The sequence below is a fragment of the Ictidomys tridecemlineatus genome, chromosome 7 (assembly GCF_052094955.1).
Source record: "Ictidomys tridecemlineatus isolate mIctTri1 chromosome 7, mIctTri1.hap1, whole genome shotgun sequence".
Taxonomy (NCBI): domain Eukaryota; kingdom Metazoa; phylum Chordata; class Mammalia; order Rodentia; family Sciuridae; genus Ictidomys; species Ictidomys tridecemlineatus.
The window spans coordinates 170,415,650-170,439,322 of record NC_135483.1 but is presented as its reverse complement, the minus strand read 5'-3'; the positions used below and the strand labels follow the sequence as shown (position 1 = coordinate 170,439,322).

Sequence of the window (23,673 nt, the reverse complement as noted above, 5' to 3'; positions counted from 1 at the left end):
AAACTTTTAAACTCGAAACAGATCTCATAGTGCAGTTTTTTAAAATCCAAATTAATTGCCTAAAAATTTGAATTTTATGGAAAACAAAAATTGGCAGTTTTTTGTATCATACAAAATGATATTTAGCTTCTCCAGTATGTACATGGTTATAGTTATAAAATGGCTTCAAAAGCATTGTAAGTCATTTTTCCCATAATGGATAGGTTTAAATTATTTAAAAATAGTCACAACTTAAAAAATTAGATTTCTGATTCCTCAGCCATTATGTTGTTGTTGTTTTCTGTTCCCTCAATTTGGACAATTTGTCACCAGAGTTAAGTATATTTAATATTTGGTATGAGGTGAAGCAACTCTGAATTAGAACCTCATTGCAATAATTTTCTTGAATAATTTCCTTTCAAAATTACATTCATCAACAAAACAAAAACCTTTCCAGCTAATTCTTTTAAAATTATATTTAAAATTTATAGACCAGTATACCTGATTTTGATTGCAGGCATATCCATCTTGCTTATGAAGATTTGGCGGGCACTGAAAAAATATCAGCTTTTTAGTTAAAGTCTGGCATGCTAATCACCTTATTCAAACACTGTGCTCGATATTTAAAAATGCAAAAAAGCGAAAACCTGGTGAATATCTAATTAGGAACATTTAGAAAAACATATGCAACTCCTCCAGTAGGTTATCCAAATTAATTCTATTCGTGGTAAAATAAATAAATAAGGCCCACAAAGTGGCTATTTTTTTTATAAGCTTCTCTGTTTACTGTGAGGTGGACTAGAATAATATATTCACTTGCCTATGGAGATAAAAGTAGAAGGAATTAAAATGGACAGAGAAGGAAATGAATCAGCTTGTTATGTAGGAGTGGACACACTTGGGAACCAATTTGCAAGACCTTGCTCAGCTCCATGAAAATGTCAAATCTGCATGTGACACCATGACGCTCACCTTTAGGCTGCATTACTGAAACAGAATGCTTTTCAACACAATATAAATGCAGCATCGTCAGGATCCTTCTGACCTCTCAAGCCACAAACTCTTTACTAGAGCAATCTGTGATGTCGAGGCTATTGCATCTTACAGGCCCATTTATCAAACCATTCTTTAAGGTATCCTTTATTTTCCCCAAATATTATTCTGAATAAGTAAACTTAAATTTTGCATGCATTTCAGAGAGCTGAAAAGTCAAAGGCCTAAGTACGATAATCTCAAAGAGGCTTTGCCATGCTCTTTAAAGCCCATCTCCCTCCCAAGCTGGCCTTCTCCACTCCCCATTCCCCGCTGTCTCCTCTCCATAGCACTTAGCACCAATTGACGGTTCATACATTTTATACTTCTGCATTCATTATTTTTGTTCCTAACAAAAATAAGGAGAGATCCATGTGAGATCAATGCAGGTTTTGTACCCTGCTACCTTCCTGGCACTCAGAACCATATCAGACATATTGTAGGTGTTTAATTATTATCGACTGACTGAGAAAAATAAATGAATGACTCATACAGACACAATTAAGTTATTCGACTCTGCACTTTACCAAGCTGTTTATCAGGTTTATCTCAGAGGGATAATAGAATTAATTTATCATGCTTAAGGAGCAGTACTGAAGAATACTTTGAGCTAAAATACTTTAGTTCTAGATTGTTCTAAAGAATAACTGACTGTAATGCAAGCTTCATTCACCACTGCTTTCCGTTAAACCTGTTTGTAAGTACTTAAAGGATGCAACTATTGGCACTAAAACCTGGAATCCTGAGCCAACTGCACAAAAGTAGGGATCCCTGAGGCCTCTTTCATCCATCTAAACGCACTCTGAACACGATCATTATTTCATCAATCAACCATCATTAATTATTCACTTACCCTAAAACTAATGCAACCATGGTAAACAGAGGTGGGGGAAAAAATGTTGCTACTAGAATAGGCACATGAGGGCCTAAAATTAATTTCCCATGCTTCACTGTTATAATTTTCAAGAAGAAAAATTCTGGGCTGGGTTTGTAGCTCAGTGGTAGAGCACTTGCCTAGCATGTGTGAGGCACTGAGTTCGATTCTCAGCACCACGTATTAAAAAAAATAGAAAATAAAGGTCCATCAATAACAAATAAAAATATTTTAAAAAAGAAGGAAAATTCTTTTCTTTACTAAAAAAAAAGTCTTTGGTACAAACTTTATTAAAAACTGCCATAGCCTCATGTGAGAAGATTTCTAAACAATTTGCTTTTAGTTTAGGCCAATAAAATCCAGTTGCTTATCACTGAAATGTTTAACAAGGAAATTATGGGGCTTCTTACATTTTCTAGGGATATTTAAAAACAGAAGAATCACAACTCTGGTACCTCTCTCACTAAGAAGAGTATGGGTCCCATCACTAAATGTCACTTTGCCCTGGTTTAATGCTGTGTAGGCAGGGTTGCTCAAGGCAATCTTCAACAGTACAACAGTATTTAAATGTGTTTAAAATATACTATACTCCCCAGTTTGATGACCTCTTTCCTAGTGCCAACAGAAACATTTCCCACATTATTAGATATCTTTATTATATCATCTAGTATTTTTCACCAAAGATTTCTCTCAGTTGTACTGGTATTTATTCTGTCATAAACTGTGAATTTAAAAAGTCGCTCCAAGATACTCCGACCTGATACCAAATTAAGCAAAAAAAACATGAGGCAAAAGAGATAAAGTAATGATATACATGATGAAACATTATTCAGCCATAAAAAGAATGACTTTATGGCATTTGCCAGTAAATGGAGAAATCTGGAGACTGTCATGGTAAGTGAAATAAGCCAATCCCAAAAAAACAAAGTCAAATGATATGTGGATGCTAAGGACAGCAGTCAACTGAATAGAAGTTCAGCAGATTAGACAAAGGGGAATGAAGGGAAAGAAGGGGGAATAGGAATGTGAAAGACTGTGAACTAAATCTAACATGACTTTCCTGTGGCCATGAAGGAATACAGCACAGTGAATCTCAACATGATGTCCATCCACAAGACTAGGATCCTGTTGGAAGCCGTGCATAAATTATGGATTTGTTTGAGCTATCATAAGGCAGGGAGGTTATTTTTCTGGGAGTTCTTGGGTAAAGTTCCCCAGTTCAAGAAAGCCCAGACCCTCCTGGCACCCTGTCTCAGCTCACACCCTGCTTCAGCTCACACCCTGTCTCAGTTCAAACGAGGCTACCTGGAGACGGGCGTAACCTGCTAAGCCCCAAGCAACTTGTTTTTCCCATTCTTATCCTGTTTTCCTGAAGAACTCCTCACTGAATCTCTTTGTGTATTTCATTATAAATAAAGCATTTTCAGGCTTTTCCCTTTGTTAGGATCAGACCCATCAGGTCTCCTCACCAGCCAAGCCCCAGCTCCAAATATTTTCTTGCATCTTTGGCTTTATTTCTTAATACTATTTTTTACATACTTTTTTTTTTTTTAATTTCCAGGAGGCCCAGTACCTCAGAGGGTTACTTATTCCATCCCTATGCAGGTTGTGCATGACAGTTGGCACCTGGAACAGGGACCCTTGAGAGGAATTCAGATAGAAAAAGTGTCAGGTGGGTGTCAGGCCCTCCCTCATAGAAAAGTGTAGCTAGTCGATTTAAAGAGAGAGAGAATGGAGGAAAATAACTCAAACTATCACTATTTGCCAATGATATGATTCTATATTTAGAAGATCCAAAAAATTCCACCAGAAAACTTCTAGAACTAATAAGTGAAGTCAGCAAAGTAGCAGCATATAAAAATCAATATCCATAAATCAAATGCATTTCTATGTATATGTGATTAATACACTGCAAGAGAAATTAGGAAAACCACCCCATTCACAATAGCCTCGAAAATAAAATACTTGGGAATCAGTCTAACAAAAGAGGTAAAAGACCTCTACAATGAAAAATATAGAACACTAAAGAAAGAAATTGAAGAAGACTTTAGAAGATGGAAAGATCTCCCATGCTCTTGGAGAGGCAGAATTAATATAGTCAAAATGGCCATACTACCAAAACTGTTACACAGATTTGATGCAATCCTATTAAAATCCCGATGACATTCTTCATAGAACTAGAAAAAGCAATCATGATCCCATTTGGAAAAATAAGAGACCCAGAATGGCCAAAGCAATCCTCAGCAAGAGGAGTGAAGCAAGAGGCATCATAATACCAGACTTTAAAGGATACAAACTACAGAGCAATAGTAACAAAAAAGGTATGGTATTAGTACCAAAATAGACTTGTAGACCAATGGTACAAAACAGAAGACACAGATCCACATAAATATGGTTATCTTATATGAGACAAATGTGCCAAAAACATACATTGGAGAAAATATAGCCTGCCTATTCAACAAATGGTGATGGGAAAACTGGGAATCCATATGTAGCCAATGAAATTAAACCTCTCTCACCCTGCTCAAAATCAACTCAAAGTGGATCAAAGACTTAGACACTATAACAGAGACCCTGTGCCTACTAGAAGAAAAAGTAGGCCCAAATCTTCATCAAGTTGGCTTAAGACCTGACTTCCTTATCAAGATTCCTAAAGCACAAGAAGTAATATCAAGAATCAATAAATGTGATGGATTCAAACTAAAAATCTTCTTCTCAGCAAAAGAAACAATCAGGGGCTGGGGTTGTGACTCAGCGGTAGAGCACGCGCCTAACACGTGTGAGGCCCTGGGTTCAATCCTCAGCACCACATATAAGTAAATAAATAAAATAAAGGTATTGTGTCCAACTACAAATAAAAAATAAATAAGAAAAAAAACAATCAATGAGATGAAGAGAGGGCTTACATTTTGGGAGCCAATTTTTGCCTTATACACATCAGAGAGAGCACTAATCTCCAGGATATATAAATAAAGAACTAAAAAAACTTAACACCAAAAAAATCAAATAACTCAGTCAATAAATGGGCTAAGGAGCTGAACAAAACAAGAAATACAATCGATGAACAAAAATATGAAAAAATGTTCATCATCTCCAGCAATTAAAGAAATGCAAATCAAAAACTAATCTAAGATTTCATCTCACTCCACTCAGAATGGCAATTATCAAGAATATAAGCAATAATAAGAGTTGGTGAGGATGTTGGAGAAAAGGTACACTCGTCCATTGCTGGTAAGACTGCAAATTGGTGCAACCACTTTGGAAAGCAATACAGAAACACCTCAGAAAACTTGGAATGGAACAATCATTTGACCCAGCTACCCCACTCCTCCGTCTATACTCAAAGGATTTAAAAACAGCATACCACAGTGACACAGCTACATCAATGTTTGTAGCAGCTCAATTCACAATAACTAAACTATGGGACTACCTAGACACCCTTCAAGAGATGAATGGATAAAAAAAAAATGTGGAAAATATCCACAATGGAATATTACTCAGTCTTAAAGATGAATGAAATTATGGCATTTGCAGGTAAGTGGATGGAACTAGAGAATATCATGCTAAGTGAAATTAGCCAATTCCAAAAAACCAACAGCTGAATGTTTTCTCTGATAAGCTGATCCATATCCCTACAGGGGGGTAGGAAAGAATGAAGGAACTTTGTGTAGAGGGAAGTGAGAGGAGGGGTGGGTCTGTGGGGATGGGAAGGATGGTAAAATGAGACAGATATTATTACCCTATATACATGTATGATTACACTACTGGAGCTATTCTGCACCATGTACAGCCAGAGGAATGAGAAATTATGCTCCATTTGTGTACAATGTGCCAAAATGGATTCTACTGTCATCTATAACTAATTAGAACAACAACAACAACAACAAAAAAAGAGTGCTGTCAGAGGCTACCAGACTGCCTGGCTTCTGAAGCTTCTTTGCCTAACAGAGAGTGCAGCCCAGGAAAGGAAGAAATTTGGTAAACAGATTAGTTCTCCGGCCCAGAGACCAGATAAAATTCCTGTGGGAGCATTTATCTTGCGGTTTAAAAATTGTCTTTATCCACCTTGTAATATGGAAAATGTTTGGTTCTGACTCAATTTCTGGTTTTAAAGAATACAAAAAACTAAAAAAAAAAAAAAAATACAAAAAACTAAGGGAGAATCTTCAGCCTCCTGCATTTTTCTCTACCCTCTCCCTTCTCAGTCTTTGCCTATGAGAGCAGAAAGAGGAAGTGAAGGAAAGAGCCAAAACTCCCGCAATGCTTTTTCGAAGAACTTTTCAACCTTCCAGGAAATAAAACTCCAGAGGGAGATATTTTAACAGTGATTTGGCCTCAAACTGCAGGCTGCTGCCTAGTTGTAAAAACAAACCAAAACTATGTCTATGCTGCCACTGCGAATCCTAGAGGATTTACAACAACGACAACAACAAAGTTTACCTTAAAACTCAAACTGTTTCTGATTTGACCACACTTCTTTGTTAACAACCTCTTTTTCTAATTCTACAGCACCAGGAGAGGAAATATGGAAAGATCCTAAATGTACACGTTTTTTTTTTTTCCTTTAAAACAAGGATTTTTTTAGAGGCTTTTGCATTCTTTGGATGTTTCTAAATTCATGTATTTTTCTAATCAGTTTTATTTAGCTATGCAAGTTTTTTTCACTCTTTGTTCAAAGGCAGTTCCAGGAGGGACTGATGCTAGGGGTGAATCTAGCAATCATCAGGACAATAAGCCAGCAATCTGCAATATTTTATTTCAATGTCCTCATGATTATCAGATTTTAGACCTGGTATTTCCATCCACACTGGCCTGCCTTATAATTAAATCATATAAAAGTCTGATTGGCTCTAATATCTTAATTTCTAACAGGTCAAATCTAATCAAAGCTTTGATAAAAATCTGTAGTCTTGTTTCCTATCTGTGGAGCTTCACTTATAAAAGTTATGAATCTTTGTTTCTTGGTTTGATTCTTCGTCTATAGTGTTTTTATTGTTGCCTCTCTATATGTTATTCACAGGGTACCAAAATTGGCAGATAGGTGAAAGAGCATTCATTAATTAAAATTTTTTAAAAATGGATCCAAATTCCTTTCATTCATGCGATTTTAAAAAGATTCAATTTAAACTGGGTAAACAGATGAAAATAAAAATGTCTTTAAAATAATTGACACAGGTTTTTCCAGCTGGTCAGATAATTAATAAAGTTGCTAATTCCTCTAACATTTAAATTTTATATCCATTTGTTTCTAACAATTTTATTCAACAGGAAAGAGATGATTAGCACTGTTATCTACATTTGTTTGATGTCTTGGCTTTTACAGTTAAGAATAAGTTAAATTTAAGATAAATGGAATTAATTATATAAGTCTTTATTAAAGGAGATATTAATTTACAAACAATGCTAAAATATCATCTACTAAATATAGAAACATCAAGCATTCTTAACTAAAGTGTATTTAAATGTTAATATGTTTGTAATTTGGTTAATATAAAAAAGGTCTATAATTCCTTTGTTCTTTATGTTCTGAGAATGGAGTTGCTGGGACTTAAGCTTCTTTTCTGTCAGATGTGATTTATTTATAAGGGTCTGAGACATTTTTCACCTGGTAAAGTAAAAGGCTGTAAATGTCTAAATTTGTACAAAATATATTTCAAGGGCTAGGGCTGTAGCTCAGTGGCAGAGCGCTTGCCTAACATGTGTGAGGCACTGGGTTCAATCCTTAGTACCACATAAAAATAAATAAAATAAAGCCATGCTGTCTATCTACAAATATTAAAAAAGAAATTTTTAAAAAATACATTTCAAAAATTTTACATGTAATTAAATTGGTTATATATAATTAACACAATCAACTAAGGTTACTTAAAATGTTTTACTCTTTTAAAAAGAAAAGCTTGGCTTTGTGCTGTTTCTGACATAAGACCTATTTACAAGTAAAGATGAGTTCTTTACACAGACCCCTGTTAATTGGGCCTTCTAAATAAAGACAGAGAGAAGAAAGAAACACTTAAAACATTAATCGACTCTCATTCAAATAAAATAATTTCTTATGTCTGTGGAGTTTTATTATTTAGAAAAACTAGTTTTAAAGGAATTAAGATTTGTACAATATTGGTAAAACAATAACTGTTGTTTTAAAGTATCACATTACATTCCAGATTTCAAAATTTTTCTTTAAAAGCTTAATTTGTTTTTAATATAAAAAAATCAGTGTAATTGTGATACTGTTATTGATTTCTACATCTACTAAATAAATTTTTATTTCCTAAATAAACAAGTCTTTACAAGATTTTACTAAGCCGATGATGCTCTCCAAACTAAAGCTTTCTACAAGTGGTCTCTTACAAACTTACACAAATATAAAAATTTAGTTGGGAATTTAGTTATGTCATTTAATATTCTGTAATTGAATAAACATAAGTTATAGAATTTTATGTTACTCTCTACCCTGAGAAGTAAACTTAACTATATTTCTAAAGGACAATAAAGAGAGCCTGACTTATTTAAAGGTTAACAATATGAGATATAAAACTTTTGCTACTTTCCCTCAAGAGGGGGTCAAAAGCTCGCTTAACTTGTCTGTTTCATGTTACATTATGTTAACCAATTCATATTAATTCAAAAATTATACATGTTATATAAAAGTTTTATAAAATAATATTCAAGTAAGAAACTAAGATTAGTTTCAAATTAAAGCACCTCACCTAAGATTTGCCAAGAGGCCACCTCATTTAAGACTGCCTCTTATCTCATTCAAGATTAAAATAATTATTCAAGTTCATTTAAAATTAAGTTCAAAAGATAGATTTTTGTTATAAAAATTATTATATTCCTAAAATAAACAAAAAATACTATATATAAATAAGTAAAGGTTCAAACTATTATAAAAATTAAATGTTTTTACTCTTGTCAGTTTCATATTGTATTTTCCTTACAAACTTTACAACTATTATCTGTTAATACCTTACACAAGTACAAATTCTAATATAACTTAATTTAAGATAATAAGGTCATAAAACTGGCTTTTAGCATCTATACCATCCCCATTTCATATTTTGTTGCTCAACCCATTAATAGAAAAATATCATAGTCTGTTGGTAAAAACTAGGTCTTCTTTTACTGTGGTGCCCTCTTTAGCTCAACAACATTGACTTTGCAATCCTCACATGCCTAACAGGTAACTTCTGTTAATTTTCCTGGCCAAATAAAAATATTTATTAAGTCACTTTGTACTGTTTAAATACTTGTACAGTGCTGGGCCATTCTCTTCAATTTAAGGCTAATGATGTTCCAGCTTATATCAACCTTTTCCTACAATTTAAAAAAAGGGTGGGGACAGAGCCCCCACATAACCCCACTAAATCTCACAAAATCTTTAAAACAATTTTTTAAATTATAATATTAAAATTCTCACTGCTTCTGAGCCACACATGCAGCAATACAATAAACAAGATTCAGTAATAATACAGGGTAGAAGCTATGCTTGTATATTTCCAGAAAACCCAACCTGTCATCATGGAGACAACTGAAGGACCTGACACTTGAGGCTGAGCAGATGGTTCAACAACAAGGAGGTATTAAGACTCCAATCTCAATGTTTGTGGTTATGCTGGTTCTATTGAGCTGTCAGGTAACTGGAGTCCACGGAGACACTTATTGGACCCATCTCCCAGATCCACATTTAGGACATCCAGCTGTGTGGACTGAAGAATCCATTCCAGTATTTACTAATGATATTTATATAATGGGAAGTTTCACAGACAAACACATTACACCTATATTCATGCCACTGGATCTAATCATATTAGGTACAGTGAGAATCCACCTATATGTTAGTCTCATGATAAACATGCTGGCTGTTCAAAATAACTTTTGAGTAAAAGACATCAAATAAGGGACCTGTATCAAACAATAATACTGGCCCTTGGTACCTAAGATCATAGGATTAGTGTGGGACTTTCCCATAACAAGCCAATTATTTCCAGGGAACATCCACCAGTACCTTGCTGCCCTAATAGTTTTGCAACAGAATTTGGCACCTTCCCTAAATGGCTGGAATGCACAGATGCCTTGACAATGCAACATAAAGTTTCTAGAAATGGTGGACAGATTTTGGATTGGTTTCCAAGAATTGATAAGAGACAGCTACATCTGGATGCCATGACCCCTGGAGTATTCGTTGGTAATATTCTAACTTTCAATGAAGGTAACATGCAAAAAGATCTGTGACATTTAATAACAGCCTCAGATTTTCTCCATTATACAGTTGGCTCTAAAGGCAGGAACTGGAAGGGGGGCTTCTGCAATGGCCTGTAAGCCTATCCAATCTCCTACGCTTTAATTACTAGAAATGTAAGAGTAAAGAAAAAAAGATAATGTCATGTAACTTGTAAAAGGTGTAATCTGACTAATTGCATCACTAGGTATAATAGAGGGAAAGGAACTCTGATTCTTCATCAACCCTCCTTTGCCTTACTCCCAGCTAACATTTCAGGGCCATGATATGCTTATGCCGGGATTCAAGTTTTGCAACGGATACATGCTCAGCTAACCAGACACATTTGAGCTTTCAGCCTCATAATTCTTGGAAGGAATTAGGTAAATATTGGTGAAAAGATTGAGACTAAATTAAATGCTTTGAAAGCTACTGTCATAAATATAGGAGATAAACTTTCTACTCTCAAATTTGAACAAAGGCTTAGCCGTCATGCCAGCTATAAATATGTTTGCAATGCTGCAGACAAAATAATGCTTCCCAGTGGGATTGGGAAAAGGTCAAAAATCATCTAGTGGGCATTTGGCATAGCAATAATAATAACTTGGACCTTATGAAGTTACATCATCACATCCAGGATATTCAGAAAAGCAAAATTGATTTCATGGTCCCTGCATCTCCAGCTACACAAATACTTCATGAATTAAATGGCTTTACTCCTGGAAATATGTTGACGCATTCTGCATGGCATATTATTGAAATGATATGTTTGATACTAATTCTTTTTTGTGTCATGATACTAGGTTGTCCTCCTCTCAGAACAAAGATCCAGGAACTCCAAGTAAGTGCACACTGCTTGCATTTAAAAAGTAAATAAGGGGGCAATTTTGGAAGTTGTGTATAAATTATGGGCTTGTTTGAATCATCATAAGGCAAGGAGGCTACTTTTGGGGAAACTCCTAGATGAAATTCCCTGGTCTAAGAAAGCCCAGATCATCCTGTTTCCCTACCTCAGCTCACAGCACTATGTTCAAACACAGCCACCTGGAGACAGGCATAACCTGCTAAGCCCCAAACAACTTGTTTTCCCCATTCTTATCCTGTTTTCCTGAAGAAGCTCCTCACTGAATCCCTTTGGTGTGTTTCACTATAAATATAGCATTCCTGAGCTTTTCCCATTGTTAGGATCAGACCCATCAGGTCTCTTCCACTCATCAAGCCCCTTCTTCAAATATTTTCCTGAATCTTTGTTTTCTTTCTTTCTTCTTTTTTTAAATTTATTTTTTAGTTGTAGTTGGACAAATACCTTTGTTTTATTTATTTATTTTTATGTGGTGCTGAGGATCGAACCCAGGGCCTTGCTCGTGTGAGGCAAGTGCTCTACCCCTGAGCCACAACCTCAGCCCCATGCTTTATTTCTTGATATTACTTTTTCAGACTCTTCATTTCCAGCCAGCCCACACCTCAGAGGGTTACTTATTCCATTCCCATACAGGTTGCAGGTGACAGGATCCTAATTAAAATAAGATACTTCATGTTTGTATAAATATGTCGAAATATACTCAACTGTCATGTATAACTAAAAATAGCAAATAAAAAATGCCTATAGAAACTGATTTACAGAGGTTGCAGAGATTCTATTTTCTTAAAAATTATCAGTCTCAATTAGATTCAAAGTTTACTGTCTCTGAAAGAAGAAAAATTTTGAGAGACTTTTACTCCTACTCCAATTGTCCATTTGGAAATCATTCTGATCATGTTTTACATGATAATAATAAGAAAATATTCTATTCTAATATGCCAATGAGAAATTAATTTAACTTTAAAATTTTTAACTTATGCCAATGTAGTGAAAAGGAAAAAATGTTTTCCTTAGACATTAGACTCTCAGGTTGAACAAAGAGGCCCTATTATAAAAGCCCTATATTCAGTAAATTCATGGCAAATCAGGAGTTAAAAATTGGAATGAGAAAACTATACTTCCAAAAAAGACTGAATACAAAGAACTAAAACCATCTATGGTGGTTATAAAAATAATATTATTCTACAAAACTAACCATATAATTCAGTGAAATAGTTTATCAAGATTGTCAGTACATTTGTCAAGAAAAGGAGAACACACAGTTCTCATACTCTGTCATTATGTTATAGAAAAACTGCAAAGAAACCTGTTTATATATTTATTTTATATATTTAAATATAAGAAACAGATATGCATGAAAATCAATCTCTCTCTCTCTCTCTCCACACACACACACAAACACACACACACACACAGCCTGAACATACTTCCCTATACTATACCATTGAAAGGGTCCCTTTGAATTAAGCCTTAGATAATAAATATACAGACCTTTAAAAATGGTTATGAATATTTCTCTCTCTCCTTGTGTTTCCTTCCAGTGAACAGAGCTCACTCAGTGTTAACTTCAGTTGTTCCGCTCCTTGATTCACTTCTACCACATGGAAGTGGAGTGATCGGCAGATAAGTTTGGGAAGAAAAACTAGGCAGTCTGGCTCTGTTCTGTCATTCTTCTCTTAGAAGCAAGCCTGCCCACATAAATCATGCATTCTCCACTACTTCTCCATGACAGACCTACCCCTGCAGGGAGATGTCATAATGGACCTGATTTTATCAGTACCCTGTTAGAGAACCAAGATTTATGAAGAGACTCATTTAGCCCTCACATTGAGCTATGGCCTTCAACCTGCTCTTTTGAACTTAAAAAGTGATATTTTGGCCTCCAACTGTATTCTATCTGTTGGGAGCACCTTGGAAGTTACAATATCTTATAAAAGGTAATCCTCCTGATGGGAACTTATGCTAAGGAGTTAACCTCAATCAAGAAACACTGTTTAAAATGCACAAAGATATTCACTACCACGCTAATAAAATAATTTTAAAAACTTCCAAAATCTAAACCATCACTGGATATAAATCAACAGATAAATCTACAAGAAAATAATAATTATAATAACTGTGCAAAGCATAGGAAAATGTTTTTGAAGGGTTATCAGAATAAAAATGAAGGTACAATGAAATCCAAACTTCTTACCATGGCTGCAAGTTTCTACCTGACCTGATTCCTGACATTTTGTTGAATCTTTTCCCCTCTCCTTGCTTTCCTTCCATTTCTGGTAGAAGCCAAGCTTCTACATTTACTGTTCACAAACTAGTTCCTTCTTATGTGTATCTTTCCTTATCCGAGGAAAGCACAGCTGATCACCCTGGCTAATGGCCCCACGCCATCCTTTTTTTCCACAGGAGTTTTCTTTATGCAATCTAACGTGTTTATTTACTTATTTGCCCTTTTATACCAGCAGAAGGTAGGTTCCACAAGAACCTCCCATGTCCTGGTATTTACAGCATTGCGGGACACATAATTCAACAAATGTTTATTTGAATAACAAAGACTTGACATAATCAAAAACATTTAAAAAAGTATATAAAGAGGGAATTCTAGAAGGCAACATTAATTGCAATGTTATAATCACTTAGTGGAGAAAAAGTCATATCAAAACTCAAAGGCTTCTCCTAAAAATCAAAAAGAGATCAATAGAGGAAAGGGATCAAGGGGTGGGAGGTGTGGAGGGAAGGGGGAAGTGCTGGGGAGTGACATTGATCAAACTGGATTGTTAGATTGTGTGCATTGCATGTACGGATGTATCGCAGCAGATCTCATCATTATGTACAACTATAATGCATCAATAAAAAAAAAGTAGGGGAAAAAAAGAAAATCATGCTAAAATGTAAAAGCCTTGAAGCCAAGGTTAAGTAGTGGGGTGGAGGCATCAAGAGACTAAGGAAGGCAGACTTGCGCACCCAGGCCACCTCAGGACAGTGCTGCTTGTCCTTAGTTTTCTACAGTGGGTTCCCATCCAAAAGTTGTTAAAAGACTGGGTTTATAGCAATAAAATATTTGAAACAGTATATTAGTGCCTCATTAATGTACTATTTAAGATGTTAGGACCAGGGGAAAAAAATCAATTAATAGGGTATAAATTTTAAAAAAGCCTATGAAGGGGAAATTTGGAAGGGAAAAAAAAAAAGTATGGGTCCAAAAATAACATGCCCAACTTTCCTAAAATAAAAGTCTGATGAAGAGTTAAAAATAACTAGAAAACATAACATGCCAAAACATAAAACAAGAAAGAAAACGTGTTCACACATGTAATCTACATGGAAAGTTTCAATATGTACATTGTACAATGTATTACCGAAAACTCAGTCTGCCATACCTGGCCAGAGTCTCCAGTACAATATTCAGTGATATCACACCCATTCACGGCATCCCGACACTCATAACCTCGTGGCTGAAACTGTAAATCAAAACCCAATATTAGGAGCTAGTACTAATTAATCTTTGAAAAAGTTACTCTTAAATTCAGCAGTAATAATCTTGTAACCAACTACCACCAGTCCCTTTTGATGAATTAATACAATAACTACAGGACGATACAAGGCCAGACGAGACTGTCTACACTGAAGATGAGTCATCAGCCAAGGCATTAAGTATTCAGGCTTCAATCGAACTGTCTCCAAATATTATTTTAGGAAAGCAATGTAATGGAAATTATGTAAAGAAGAAACACTGATTCATTTTGAGACAGAGGAGCAAAACACTGTAATATAAACATTTAAGATCTCTCTAAACGATTGATGTACATTTCCAACCTGCACTAATTTATTTAATTTATATTTAGCTTGAATGTTAATCTTACCTTAACTAAATATATACAATAAAATTACAATGAATCTACATAAATTACCTTCAGTGATGCCAGTGATTGCCTATGATGTACAAAACATTTTGTTTATATGGGAAAGGATGAGTACAACATGAAAAAAGACTCATTAGCTTTAAGCAATTTATAATCTGGTAGGGGGCATGAAGCAAGTATAAACTAAGCTAGAATCTTCTAGAATATAGTACCATAGAATATCCCTCTGTATTGAAAAAATCAGTAAAACTATGTAATTTTATACTTACAGGAAATATCACAGGCCTCATATATTAGGAAAAGGAATATCGAAAATGACTTTTCAAAAACTGTGGATCACTATAAATAGAAGACTGTGTCCACACATATTCACACACAAATTGTGCATACACATATATGAACATACATAATTACGCTCTTATCTAGCTTTCCTGATTACATAGAGGATTCAAAAAGCCAAGTGGAAAAATATGAACACTACCTTTTATACTTGAGGTCTAAAATGAATTAGGGAAAGTTTTGAAGTAAAAGTTATAAGTAGGTCCTATTATCAAAAAGATAATAGGTATTGTCCCTCTTCTATTCAATGACTTGTTTGAGTCTCATCTGTGTTAGTAGGGCAACTCCCAATGTTTATTTTTTGGAAGCTGCATAGGTATATTTTCTTAAGGAGATGATAGAGGATAAGACAGTGGATACAGAGTAACAGTAAACGCAAATGTTGTGAACCACCAAAGTTGGATGGAATTACTGATTCTACAAAATTATTGAGCCAACATTCACACATTTATGACAAGCTACACAAATGCTCAATGCACATACTGAGATATTTGGTTAAGCTGTCAATTAAAAGAAAGACGAAGCTGTCGGGTAACTCACAAGGCATGAGGTATTGTTACAGCAGGGCCCATCGCTGCAGTGGGCCCCGTTGGACAGGGAGCACTTCTTACAGCACAATCCATAGCATTCCTAGAGAAAAACATCTTAAATGAGTAAAGCCACTCTTGACATTCTCTCTACATGTGCCTTATGCAAAATCCAAGTGAGCAAACATGTGTAATTATAAGCAAATATTTTAGCAAAGAAAGATCACTTTGTGGTCTCCTTCCTGCCACATTTCCTAGCACAGCATGATCTCCTATGAAAGGACTTCTCTCTCAAAGAGTATCTAATTGTTAAACAGTGCCCCACCCCTGGTTAGCTCTACTAACATTCTTACTACCTAGTTAAGTTTTATAAAGGCAAAAGCAATAAAGAGCATGGGGAAAAAAAAGTGTTTTGTGATTTGGTAAAAGTTATCCAACCTGATATGAGTCATGGATTTTTAAAGAGGTAGGAAATTTGATTAGAACAATCCATTTGTCCTTTTCAGACAAGGCCCATAAGGACATGACTAATGCTAGCATGTCTAAATTGGGAAGGAGTATTGATCAGAGAAGTCAGAAAGAAAGGCAGTGGGGCGACAATGAACAGCAGAGACGCCTCTCACTAACAATGTTCTTATTAGTGATGGAGGAGCTGTACTGAAGGTAGAGTCCCTTCTTATACCCACCACATGGAAACCACAGTCACATTCCTCCCCAGCTTCTACGTATCCATTTCCACATTCTGTTGGCTCAAATAGCTGAAAGAGATTAGGAAGAGAAAAGGAAAATAATTTATCACAGAAAATCAACACACCAACCAGACCACATACATAGCTCTACACCCAGCTATCATATGGTATTGTTCTATGACCTGTTATTAAGTCATCTTTTTAAAAATTATTTTTTAGTTGTAGTTGAACACAATACCTTTACTTTGTTTATTTTTATGTGGTGCTGAGGATTGAACCCAGGAGCCGGCACATGCTAGGCAAGCGCTCTACCACTGAGCCACAATCCCAGTCCCTTAAGTCATCTTATACAGGATGTCTGGGTGGGAAACACTATTCACTTACTAATAAAACTTCTAAAACCATACGTGAAAGGTGGGAAATCTCCAAGGGGTTTCACTGGTAGTGGGCTTGAGAGATGACCTCTAGCATTAGAGTTACTTTTTATGGAAATAATCTGTCAAGAGGGATAGATCATTTTTCATATTTGCTAATGGAGCTAAAATGCATTGCTAATAAGAATCACAGATATCTAATTTGCTGACTTATCTCAAGGCAGATCAGAAGACATAAAAATTGTCAAAAAAGATAAATATTCTTCAGTCACAGCCAAACTTGATACATAAAATCAAGTCAATGCAAACAAACTTAGAAAACAATGTTGCAAGAAACCCAAGCCCATCCTCCTCTTTGAAAAGAAACCTGCATCTGTCTGAAACATGTTGGATAGAATGTGCAGACACAAGCGTGAATCTACAGAAATCTCAATATCTCAGTCATAGCTGGAGTGATAAAACCATCAAATTTCTAGAATAACCCATCCTACTGGGGCCATGAACTTGCTTCTAGATAAATGCTATTAGGGACCAACTGTTGAGGCAGCACATAGCTTATGAGAAACAGCCCTATTTCCCACTTCCCTGGGGAAGGATTTCTCTGGGCATGATCATTACCTTGGGTGAAGCACATTGTAACACAAAATGCTCAGAACCTTGGATGTGAGAGAGAGAGAAAGAGACTCTGTCCCCAACAGCTGTATACACCCTGAGGAAAGGTTACCTTCTACCAAGTCTACCCATGAAAGACCTGACCTCCCTTCCACTTCCAGGAAGGCCAAACTATTATAAGAAGCAAGGAAGCTCCCACCCTAGCTGGGTGAGACTCCACTGGGGAAAGTTCAGTGAGTGACATCAAGCACTCTCTTAGGATAAAATGTAAAATGGAAGGGCCGGTGAGAACACCATCAGTGCTTTCTTTTAGGCCTCTGGTCCTTTCTTTCTTAGGGCTCTTTCTCCATCCTGAGATGTGTCACTACCTCAAACCAGATGAAAAATATGGCAGATGAGAAGATTCCCAAAGCACACAAAATATGCACATTAATAATATGAAAGCAACACAGAACTCATGCATATATATACCCTCATTGACTAAAAATACTTGGGAAAAATTAGTTATTTGATATATATATATATAAACTATTCCACTAGAATCCACAGGGCTTTTTAAAAAATCGTTGTAATATGTAATTTAAGAAGAGAAATAATTCTTTACTTACTAACTTTCAAAATTGAAGATGTATACATAGTTACTTTTATACAGTTTCCAAATTATTGCAATAATTGTCTTCCCACTCATGGGCAATTTGAGAAAAGCAACGATGAATCCTTATAATGCATATATAAGAAACCTTATCCTTCCCAAATCAGTGAGTGTTATTTCCTCAAGCATGTTGCTTATAATTAGCTGGTACTCTGCAAGCTAGGTAAAATCAGCCATGTATACAGCAATTAAAAAATGCCAGCATCTTGCATCATTTCTTTATTACTGATTTTACCCATTTCAAACACTTCAAAGCTTTCAGGTTTCTGGTGCACTAAGATCAATGCCATAAAAGATAGGCAGCCTACATTAATGATGTAAGGTCACTTTAAAAGTTCAGTTTCTTTTTTCCACAGCTTTACTGAAATTTTATACAGATATCAGACATTAGCTACCATCTGCTGACTCCAGCAGTATCACTTAATTATGGAGAGTATGGATATGGAGAGTTACTCTATCAGTTACTCACTTTAGCACTGATTTTTTTTTAAGAAAATCTCACATGATTCCACTGATCTCATTTGCAAAGTATTAAAAACATTTTTATAGTAATGAACTGTATTTGACTTATAAAGTAGTATTTTAAAGAAAATATGAAATTTTCTGTGTTAGAATTTCTATACCATCTGATCATTAGCATTGATCCTATCTTTCTGTCTGCTGAGGAACTTTTTTTCCAAGCAGATCCTTATCCAAAAGCTCTATAGTGAGAAAGTCTGAGGATTCTGGTTTTGCTGCATTTTATCAAAGTATGATGATTGTCCATGTTCTATGTAACAGTCCCAAGAGGCCTGGGACACACACTACAATTGAACAAATTAACATTTCTTCAATAAGACTTGCATGTATTCACCCTATGGGGGATAAATACAGATTTTAAATGTAATTGTATTGTTAAATGTGTTTTCTGCAAACTCATAAAAACCACATTTAGAAATTTTCAGTTTTTTGAACTCAGGATTTAGGAATAAGGGATTTTTGACACTGTATACAAGTTCTGATGAAATGCCAGGACAATGTGGACCTCCTCTGGGTGAAGAGACTATGGGGTATAAATACCTATGGTCTTTATGGCAGCCATAAATACCCTAAAATACTATGTTTTGGCTGGCTGATATTAGCAATGTTTCCTGCCTGGGAGAGCAGAGAAGTAGAGAAGGGGTTGGAGTTAGGCAGGCCGGCAAAGGGGAAGAAAGGCAAAGGGACAGAAAGATGAAAATGAGGAGGAAGAAGTTGGACACCTAGAAACAATGAAAAACGGGTTACTTTCTTAGTGTAATGCACTGTCTCTTAGTAGAGAGGTGCATGAAAATATCAAAGATATTAAGTTGAAGGGGTTTTGCTTTGTAGAGGGTTTGGGGTGCACCTAGAACTGAACAGTGATTTATAGCTCGGTCATTCATTCAAACAGGATTCAATCTTCCACATGATAAAGACTTTTTGTAACTAAGCATTAATCTGACTGACAAGAAACTTGCTTTCCAAGACAATTATATGCTATCTGGCACTGTTCCATCGTTAAACACTGGAGAGATAATTACACTTCTGAAGTTACTAACCTTTGTTGGTCTATTGAAAAGACAGGCTCCACCTCCTCTCTGTAAAAAGTCTCTGTACTCCAAAATGCTGCACTTTGAGAATTTTCGGGAATGGGATACCCTGAGGAAATAATGCATCAGTGATGTAAATAATATACCAAAAACAGTCATCAGAGAAGAAAATCAAGACCCCTAAATGAGAACAAAATGTTCATTCTGAATCCAGATGAATCTACACAAATTTTGACAAGGTACTTATGGTCCCAATTATAAAATAAATGTGTGAGTTTGTAAAAAATATAAATGCAAAGAAAATCACAGAACTGGGGACAAGGTCACAACCTCCTTAGCTTTCAAGGCCTCTTGTGACCTTGCTTGAAGCATTTTTTTTTAAAAGTTCACTACAAAACCTTTCATCTAGGCTGCATTTTAAAGTGTGGTCATTTTATTTGCTATGTCTCAATAAAGACATTCTTTTGACTGTGCCTTGAATAAAAGGAGCTCATAAGCCTATAAGACTCAATTCTGGAGAAAGGAGTTGGGAGGGTATATTTCTTTAAAGACTACAATTCAGCCTTCAACAAAGTGACTCAGGTAAACCAGAAAACTGTACAGAGATGTGCTGGACCATACACCTACGTGTACATATGCTTTTAGTGTGTGTATATACACAGGAAAAACAGAATTAGGATAGTTCCCATAAATAACAGCTCCTCATTCTCAATTTCAAATATTATTGGGTGATAGGAAAAAAATTCACAGGAATATAAAATGAGCCTTTCTGTGATTTACTTAATCAAATTAATACCTCTATGTGTGTCAGCACACAGGGAATATTATATGCTTTAAATGTATATTAATATGTAATGTGTGTGTGTGTGTGTGTGTGTGTGTGTGTGTGTGTGTGTGTGTGTGTATATATATATATATATATGCCATTATATGATCAAGGTTAAGGTGAATCATACATACTGATTTCTCAGAAATTGATTTGAGAGTGACAGTCTACTTACTCCAGGATATAATACAATAGTATATGAGAGATGAGGGTTATTTATGGAAGTAAATAAAACCTGTCACCGTTGACAGTGATATCTTACAAAAACAATATACTTGAGAAAAAATACATTAGCCTTAAATAGTTTTATTATATTCCATGAGTAATCGGCTCAAAAATTCATTTAGAAATTAGAAATTGAAAAAGAAAAAAAAATCTCCTTGTAAAACCAATATTAAAAATAGCGCTGCCTTCCTACAACGGTCCTCAGAAATGCCTGTATACCTTTAAATTATTAAATTGTGGAACAAGAGTAATGCAACAATGGAAGCTATGAGTTTTGAATATAAACTTCACTTCTAGGAATATGCTGTAAAGTTGCAAGGATGATGGGGCCTGACTGTGTAAACCTCTCTGCCCAAGAATTGGACTCCTGGAAGGGTATGGTAGAATAAAGAAGGGGCCTGCACAGGTGGGTAGGGGCTTCTGGTAATAAGACGCAGTTGGAAGGAACACCAAGGTCCTGCCAAATGTGTTGGGCAGGTGTCCAGTAGGAGAGGGGCTTAAATAAGGAAACCTCTCCCCTCTACTAGGAGTGGGCTATAGCTTAGGAGGCCTCAGGGCAGTGGCCTGCATGGGGCACAGGTCCCTGGGAAAGAGCCGTGTTTCAGAGCCTGGATTCATTGACTCAACAGTAGCTATGGGGCAACTGCTCTAGTTTCTAAAGTATCCTCAAGAGAAAAGAGAGGACAGGTGAGTGAATGTTAAAAAAATTTACCACTAGTATTTGACACAATAAATCTGAGAAGAAAAAAAAAAGCTTCATTGTAGTACAATTTTTACTAGTGTAAGCATATATATTTATAATTCCTTAAAAGGTAAATTGATGCCTAAATTGATTTTCATTGACTGCATCAGGTACCATTTTTTATTCCCATGTACTAAAAAATGAATGTCTCCCCTAAACTTAGAAGCATATAGAAATGTGCTTCCTTAATAAGAAGCAGAGTAGCTAATACATTTTACTTTTATCACAAAACTTAAATTAAAAATTAAAATATAAAGTGAATTAGTACTGACCACTTTAAAATATCAGAGATTTAATTATTGAATTTACACTAACTGTTTAGCCTAAAAGACCAGTAACTGAGAGAGTGTGTCTCTGATTACATGTAGCAATTTTAGCAAAAGGCCTATGTCAAATGCACGTGTAAAAACTTACCCTGTTTCCTCCATGATGCAGCCACCCCAGGATTCTGTGCAGTCACATTCTAGTCCAATGGAACAGGAAAAAGGGAAACAACAAAGTCACATCTTTAATTTGTATTACAGTGCCTACATAATCCTTCATTACCAATTCCATGTCAATAGATTGAGAATGGGTAGGTAGTCTCAGGAAAAAATTTTATTTCACTTAAGCAATATTTCCTTATCCTTTCCAGAAGCACAGGTTGCTGCCTAAGATAATACCTGGCAGGAAATAAAACTATGCATCTCTTTATTTTTCTAACTTGGACAACTCAATTAGGTTCCTAGTTCCAATGTATAGTGAGAACGTACCCTAAGGGCTCTAGAGACTGGAAAGCCTGAGATCTAGCGTAAGTTCCACCACATGAGAGGGTCCCATAGGCAGGTGACTTAGTCATTCTTGGGTCTCAGCATTTCCACTTCTAAAATGGGAATTGTGTCTTTATCAGACTGATTCTGGGGTTCACAGAGATTGTGCGCTGTGTGCTCTCCATGAACACAATGAATTAGCACTGAAGTGCTTCTAACAAAGTCACACTGGTGATTAGAGCAGGGAATTTGATTTGCTTGAGTCAAAGCCAGGATTGGTCAGAGACTTGAGGAACACTGTGCTAAAAGGTCTGGCGGAAGAGATCAGTCTAAACAGACACGCACATAATCACTTAAATACCAATCATAAGTTTAATATACATATCAGAAACCCACATGCTGGTACTAAAATGGGCTCTTCCTTTCATTTATTTTTTTTCTATTCTCTTTTCTATCGTGATGATATTTTTAAAGAAAGACTTCCAAATGGATTTTTGTTTTTTTTAACTCAAAGCTTAGAACTCAGGAACCAACTACCTAAACAAACATTTTTCACGAAAGAATACAGAACTGTAGACAGGAAGGAGCATGGTGGACGTTAGGAATGAACCCCTTCCTTGGCCTGTCCACCCCTGTAATACTTCTCAGCTGACCCCGACACCAACCTCGAGGATTTTAAACAAGGCCATAAATCTAGTTATACACCTTTCTGGTTTTAAGGTCTCCATGACAGCTCATGAAATTCTAAACATCCCTTTAATGTGGAATGAGTGTTTCTTTGGAGAAGCAAATACTTTGAGCAAGATATTAGAAAGTTCATGGGGATTTGCAAAATGCCTCCAGACAGCTGTGATGACCATGTACTTGATATTTAAGATACCTATCAAAGGATTCAGTAAGCACATGGGTATATATATTTTGTTTCATTTTTTCATACTATTAGGCATTAATGACCAAAAAAGTATAAAATGTAATATAATGCTACAGTAGATTTTCCCTTTTCTTTTTTTTTTTTTTTGTGGAGGGAGATTGGGGTGGAAGGAAGACCTCTTATTCCTGGTATCTCATATTTACCCAGAGGAGCGGGGATTCTACTTAATTTCTAGTTAATGATGTTTGTGGGCCATAGGTACTTGCCTTCTGCCACCAAAAAAAAAGTATTAAAATTATATTTTACTATTTTGTTGGTAGAAAAAAGAATATAATTCAGGTTGGGCTTTATTATAATTTTAAAAGACATTAGACATTTTCCCGAGCCCTTAAAATGATGACGGGTCATAGACACTTAGCTCACTGGGTAAGTCAGCCCTGTCTTTCTGTCTTGCATCTGATTGGTGAAGAAAGTAGTGCCTAACATCTTGGCTTTTTAATTGAAAGGATCTGAGACCCTGTATGGACTCTATCTTGGACCTGCCTGCCCAACAGAGAGAATTCTGTTCTATCTCACCTGCTCCAAGCTTAAAAGGCCTGAGACAGGCTTGTGTCTAGGGGAGCCTTTTTTCTCTGACTTTTCTGATGTGACTAGGTAGGTAAGTTTATTTCAAGTTTAAATGTGAGATCCTT

At 35.7% G+C, this 23,673-nt stretch overlaps 1 protein-coding gene across 1 annotated transcript in view; it reads right to left on the bottom strand.

Annotated features, from left to right (window-relative positions):
* The window catches only part of Adam23 (ADAM metallopeptidase domain 23), a 168,052-nt gene that overhangs the window by 33,683 nt on the left and 110,696 nt on the right, over positions 1-23,673 (bottom strand). The window contains 6 exon segments of the mRNA XM_013362781.4: positions 481-531; positions 14,343-14,423; positions 15,705-15,794; positions 16,378-16,449; positions 19,578-19,677; positions 21,776-21,824. Of these exon segments, the coding sequence (XP_013218235.3) occupies positions 481-531; positions 14,343-14,423; positions 15,705-15,794; positions 16,378-16,449; positions 19,578-19,677; positions 21,776-21,824 (443 nt within the window).